This window comes from Propithecus coquereli, unplaced genomic scaffold (genome assembly GCF_000956105.1).
Source record: "Propithecus coquereli isolate 6110/MARCELLA unplaced genomic scaffold, Pcoq_1.0 Scaffold42, whole genome shotgun sequence".
NCBI classification, from domain to species: domain Eukaryota; kingdom Metazoa; phylum Chordata; class Mammalia; order Primates; family Indriidae; genus Propithecus; species Propithecus coquereli.
In genome coordinates, this window is record NW_012149952.1 from 2,671,099 (window position 1) to 2,677,658 (window position 6,560).

Sequence of the window (6,560 nt, forward strand, 5' to 3'; positions counted from 1 at the left end):
ATTATTAATGTTATTATGCTATTATTACAATATTATTACTAGAGGTCTCTAAGGTCCCTTCTGGCCTCAGGACAACTAGAAAATCCCTCTAGCTCTTGTTTTCCTTCATCTTCTTATGGAAACCAGAACCAGAGGGGCATGTAAATGCAGCAGCATAGATTTCAGCTAGACTATCAGAGGGAAAATGCAGGGAAGGGGGGAATAAGGAGTCATTTTGGCCAAGACTTTGTGAGCACTTACTCTGAGCCAGGCACCATCTAAATGCTGTGTCTGAAGTGACTCACGAATCCTCTAAAACCCCACGTGATCGACTCTGTTACTTCCCGTTTCACAGAGACACAGAGCGGTTGCTCACTTGCCCTATATCACACAGCTAACGAGCGACGGGGCTGTGATTCAAACACAGGCAGCCACGCGCCAAAATTCATATTCCTAACTACCATACTTTAGTGCCTCCTGGCAGGTGGGTTTTTAATGGGGGGGGGAGGTAGGGACGTGGCGCAGCAGGAAGGGAGGAGTGGGCATGTAGTTGCAAGAAGAAATGCAGACAGACTCCAGGAGGGCCTTCCCAGAGCCTTGGAGCCGGAGAACGGGGAGGTATGTTGTGGCCAGGGCAGACGCAGGCCCGACCTGAAGGATGCCACCCCAATCAGAGGGGCAAGGGGCAGCATAGCTGGAGCAGGGGCCTGGGGACCCTCTGCTGTGCTCAAGTTAACCCCTTGGTTCCCGGATCATGGGGAGCTCTGGAGAGGCCCTGGGTCAGGGCCAGGCCAGAAAAGGGATGGAGCAGGGAAGAAAAGGGAAATAGTTGGAGGGGGGAGGGGTACAGAAGAGAGTCGCTCACCTGGACAAGCAGCGAAAAGCCCGTGTGGACAGAGCCCTGCAGGATGCAGTTGCGGGTAGTCCCCACGTACAGCGTGTCCCCCTGGCCCTCTGCCACGGTGCGCACAGGGCCAAAGTCCTCAGGGACCTGGGTGGGCAGACGAGAGAGGACAGATGAGCACAGGACACATGCAGGGGTGGGGGTGATGTGCTGGGGGGAGAAGGGTGGGGTGTTGGGAGCCCTGGTGGGGTGCGGGGCCTCTCCGCCCTCAGGAGCCCACTCTCCCTCCTCACCTCCACCTCCTGCAGCTTGCTGTAGTCAGGACCCCAGAGGACCACCCGCCGATCGCGGCCCCCTCCGGACACCAGCGTCCCGTCCCGCAGGGCGCAGAGCCCAAACACGCCGCCATCGTGGGCACCCAGCACCGCCTGCGTGATGCGATTCCCACCTGCAGGGTGGCCAGGGAAAGGGGTCAGCATGGGGAAGCTGCCCCTGTACTGACCCCTGAAAGCACCTTGTCCATTCATCCACCCACCTTTCCACCCTTCCATCTGCCCTTCTGCCCACCCGCCCACTCACACACCATCCGCCTTCTCGAATACCTTATCATCCACGCATTAAACCATCTGAGCTAACAGCTGTCCATCCACCCTTTGACCCATCCACCCACCCACCCATCCACCCATCCATTCATCCACCCACCTCTCCACACTTCCATCTGCTCTTCTGCCCACCCACCCACTCACCCACCACCCACCTTCTCAAATACCATCCACGCATTAAACCGTCTGAGCTAACATCTGTCCATCCACCCTTTGACCCATCCACCCACCCACCCATCTATTCACCCACCCACCTATCTACTGGTCTGTCCACGCATCTACCTACCTACTCATCCATTCATTCATCCATCCACCCACCACTCTGTCTATCCACCCACCCACCCATCTACTGATCTATCCATCTATCCACCTTTCCTTCCATCCATCCATCAATCCCCTTCTCACTCATTCATTTTCCCTCTCTTTCGTCTAACTACCCATTCACCAGGCAATCCATCCTTCCATCCAAACATCCACCCATCAACCCATTCACCATTCACCCGTCTATCCAACCATCAGTCTATCCATTCATTCATTCATTAACCCAATCAATCAACAATTATGTAACCAGTATTTACTCTGGGCCCAGCCTCATACGGGGGACACAGTGGTGACCAAGATAACCTCAGGTCATACCCTTCCAGGACTCACAGCCCAGTGGCAGAGACAGACTCATCAGGAGTCAGTGACGACTCAAGGTGGTTAGGCCCAGAATAGGGAAACCCAGGAGACTGTGAGATCCCATAGAGGGCACCCAGGCGGGTGGGTCAGGGAGGGCTTCCTGGAGGAGAGGACAGCTGAGCAAGGATCTGAAGGTGGCACAGGAGTCAGCCCTTAGGGACCAAGTGCCCTGACTCTACCCAGCTCGGCCTTGTGCTGGGTCACTCCCTTCTCTGAGCCCAGTGTTTTTCATCTGTGAAATGGAAATAATATTCAGTGCAGCCTTGGATAAGGAATATAATGTATGTGAAAGCAACAGTACCCAGGCCAAAAAAGTCATTCATTTGTTCATGGCTGGGATAACCCATTCATTCTTTTATTCACACATTCACCAAAAGGCTGAGACAAAGTTTTCACTCCTTTAGCCCTGGCTAGGATGATTCGTTAATTTTTTTTTTTTTAGAGACAGGTCTCACTCTGTCGCTCAGGCTGGAGCGCAGTGGTGCAATCACAACTCGCTGCAACCTCCAACTCTTGAGCTCAAGCTATCTTCCTGCCTCAGCCTCCTGAGTAGCTGGCACTACAGGCACTGTATTTTGTTTTTTATAGAGACGGGGTCTCGCTATGTTGCCCAGACTGGTCTTGAACTCTTGGCCTCAAGTGATCCTCTCACCTTGGCCTCCCAAAGTGCTGGGATTACAAGTGGGATCCACCGTGCCCAGCCAACAATTCATTAATTTATTCATAAAGTCATCCACTGGTTGGAACAACCATTTTTTCAACTATTCATCCATCATTGGCCAGAACAATGAACTCATTACACATTCAGTCAACAGTCTATTTCCTAGAACCGTCTATTCTTCGTAACATTAATCCATTGGCTAAAACAACCATTCATTCATTCACTCATTCATTCATTAATATATAGATCCACTGACTGGGACAAGACCTATTCATTCATTAACATAATTATCCAGTAGTAGTGATAACCACTCATTTATTTAATTGTTCATTCATTTAATCACCCACCCATTAAGGAGGACGACGCATTTGTTTACTCATTCTTCTATCCATTGACTAAGATGACACCATTCATTCATTCCTTTACTCATTCATTCATTCATCGAGCCACAGGCTGGGACAATCCACCTGTCTATCCATTTGTCCACCCATCCTTCCTTCCTTCCGACTACTTGTCCATCCATCCACCCACAACTCAGTTAACCCATTCATTAGTCATCCAGACTTGAGCCCAAACATGGGATTTGTGGAGGACAGCAAGGCTTGGGGGAATAAAGGTTTCATGGAGATGGGGACATTTGTGCTGAGCCCTGAAGGGGGTGTGGGAACTGGACAGGTGGTGATTTAATTCGGTTTATCATCCATTCCACACGAGCAGCTAGGAAGGGAGGCACAGCCAGGGGTGTTTGGGGAGACTGGGTTGGGGACCAAACAGATGGGGTGACACTGACCTTTGCCCCAGATATAGAGGTTCCCCCCAGAGTCCCCAGTGACCACGTCGCCACCCTCCAGAAAGGTCACACACAGCACATACTTCGGTTTCTCGTGTTTCTAAGATGGGGGAGGAGAGGAAGGTGTCAGAGCATTGCTGAAGCAGGGTGGCCTTCCAGGGGTCACCTGTCACCCAGGACCATGGCCTAGAGGATGCCCTCTATGCTGTTGCATGTGAGGCCCCGTATGGGGCAACCCCATCTCCACCCTGCCTCCAACCTGGGGTGCTCAGGTGGCCTGGAAGTTCTGACCCCAGCTGTCCCCCTTCCCCACCCCTGGGCCCACCTCCTGCCCTCCCCGTCTTCAGACTGTCCCTCCAGGCCCCTTCCCCTGCCTCGGCCTCCTTCTCAGTGTCTGCGTCTCATCTCCACCTGTGCCTGCTGTTCTCGGGGATTCCCTTTTGGGGGTGGGATCCCCAACTGTCACCAAAGGCAGGGAGCCCTGTCAGAGGTGCCCCTGTGTCTTCCCTCCCAGCCCCCTGCCCCTTGCTCAGTCTGTCTGTCTTAGCTCGTATCTCTTTCAGCCAGTCACCTCTGAGCGCTCTGTGATTATCCATGTTATTGACAACCATGGTACCCGTTTCTTGAGCACTTACTATCTGCTAGGAGCTGCTGTACTCTTCATCCCTTTGACTCCTCCCGACTTCAAAGGAGGATCACCCCCATGGTATGGAGAAGGAAACCAGGGCCCTGGCAGGCAACCTCTCAGCATCTCTGTAATCCCAAGCCTCTGCCACCCTCTCATGTTTCTTGTTGCTTTTCTGAGTGTTCCTGTCTACCTCTCTCAGGGCCAGCCCATCCCCGAACCCCTGGCACTCACCTCAAAGAGGCCCTGCCTCTTGCTCAAGGTGCCTCCCTCCAGGGTCCAGAAGTAGATATGGGATTTCCCACAGGTGATGAGCACGGTGGGGTCTGTGGGGTGGAAGGTGGCCACCAGCACGGTCTCGTTGGAGCACTTTGAGGGATGGAGGAGATTCTGAATGAGGACCTCAAAGCCACCAGGACTACCACACCCACCCCACACGAGACCGCCCTATACAGCTGTGTGGGTTGTGCACTGTGCAATCTACTTGCCTATACCTTTCCTATGCTAAACTACAGGAGGCAGGACTAGCCCATGCAGCAGTATTATAGTCTTCTTCACCACCAACATAATGGCAGATCCTTTGAGAGCCCCTATTCTGCACTAAGCACTGTGCTAAGTAAGCACTTATAGTCTCACAGCACCCTGGGAGGTAAGACCCATTAGCGCCCCCTCATTACAGATAAAGATGTGAGGATCAGAGAGGGCAATCGACTTGCCTGAGGCCACACAGCTAGGTAAGAGTCATGTCTGGAATCTAGCTCACCTAGGTCTGACTGCAGAAATGGTCTCAACCATTTCTCCTTCCCCAAGCAGTGGACCCTGGTCCAGAACCTAAGTTTCCTGTCCCCAGCCCAGGACAGGTGTGTGACCTTGGGCGAGTATCTTTCCCCACGACTATGCCTCATCTGTGAAATAGGCCACTGCCCAGAGAGGAAAATTAAGGCTCGTCTCTGACACCCCAGGACTGTGTAGTCAGCAACCACCTCATACCGACCCTTCTGCTGGGCCTGGTCCACTCACCCCATAACCCAACATCCTCACCAAGGCCCTACGAGGAAGATGCCACCATCATCTCCATTTTACAGATGAGGCAACTGAGGCTCGGAGAGGGCAAGCGCCTGGATCAAAATCCCATAGCCAGCACGTGGCAAAGCCAGGACTTACACATGGATCTATCCGATTCTAGAATCCTAACCACTGAGACCAGGAAAGTCCCACAGGGGCACCCCAGAGGGAGGGGATGAGAACGATGACCCCACCTTGACATCTACCACCTTGGCCTCCTTGGCCCAGTCCCACACAGAGAGCACATGATCATTGGATTCGTCCACTGCACACAGCAGGTTGCCCCCATTCTACAGAGGAGAGAGGCAAAGTGAGTCAGATCCATCCCCCTCCCAACATCCATTGGGGCATTCACCAAACAGGCCTGTTTTAAGACCTTCAAAGGCCCTGGTTCATGTCACACAAAACATATTAAAATACACCCCCCATCTAGGGGCTGCAAAGACATCTTACAGGGTTTTTTGTTTTTTGTTTTTTTTGAGACAGAGTCTCACTCTTTTGCCCGGGCTACAGTGAGTGCCGTGGCGTCAGCCTAGCTCACAGCAACCTCAAACTCCTGGGCTCAGGCGATCCTCCTGCCTCAGCCTCCCGAGTAGCTGGGACTACAGGCATGCGCCACCATGCCCGGCGAATTTTTTCTATATATTTTTAGTTGTTCAATTAATTTCTTTCTATTTTTAGTAGAGACGGGGTCTCGCTCTTGCTCAGGCTGGTTTCGAACTCCTGAGCTCAAACAATCCGCCTGCCTCGGCCTCCCAGAGAGCTAGGATTACAGGCGTGAGCCACCACGCCCGGCCTCATCTTACAGGGTTTTGATAACTTGCCTTTTGAAATGACTCGTCCCTATGAAACTCATCTAATGTACCCTCCGCTAGGATTTCCCTGCGCAAGCACACAAATTCCTGCTGACATCGTCTCATTCGCATTTGCATATGGAATGACTTTTATGTACATGTAATGCAACAATTAATACAGTTGCTATAACGTTGGGTTTTTACACCTTTAGTTAAACACAGGTTAATTTTGACTTGGCAGGGTTTTTTTTTTCTTCCCCACGTTTTGGTCACAATAAAGCTTTTCCTCTCCTCCCCAAGCTCTGGAATGTCTCTTTAGGCCTCGGAAAACCTGTGAGGCTCTCACCCAGACCTGCTTTAACTATCTGTGAGGAGGACTGGTTGTCTTTTACTCCCAGATCCATCGCAAACCGATGATTTTGTCAAATATGATAAAAATGTAAAATATGATTAAAAAAAAAAAAAAGCCCACCACACCCTCCTCACGCACTTAAATGTTGTGGGGATGTCAAATTGCTC

At 51.9% G+C, this 6,560-nt stretch overlaps 1 protein-coding gene across 1 annotated transcript in view; it reads right to left on the reverse strand.

The window, feature by feature from the left end:
- Positions 1–6,560, reverse strand: part of EML2 (echinoderm microtubule associated protein like 2) — a 19,814-nt gene that overhangs the window by 7,847 nt on the left and 5,407 nt on the right. The window contains exons 7-11 of the mRNA XM_012653458.1: positions 5,442–5,537; positions 4,417–4,551; positions 3,558–3,657; positions 1,117–1,271; positions 845–970 (exon numbers count right to left, since the gene is read on the reverse strand). Coding sequence (XP_012508912.1) covers positions 845–970; positions 1,117–1,271; positions 3,558–3,657; positions 4,417–4,551; positions 5,442–5,537 — 612 coding nt within the window. The remainder of the gene's footprint in view (positions 1–844; positions 971–1,116; positions 1,272–3,557; positions 3,658–4,416; positions 4,552–5,441; positions 5,538–6,560) is intronic.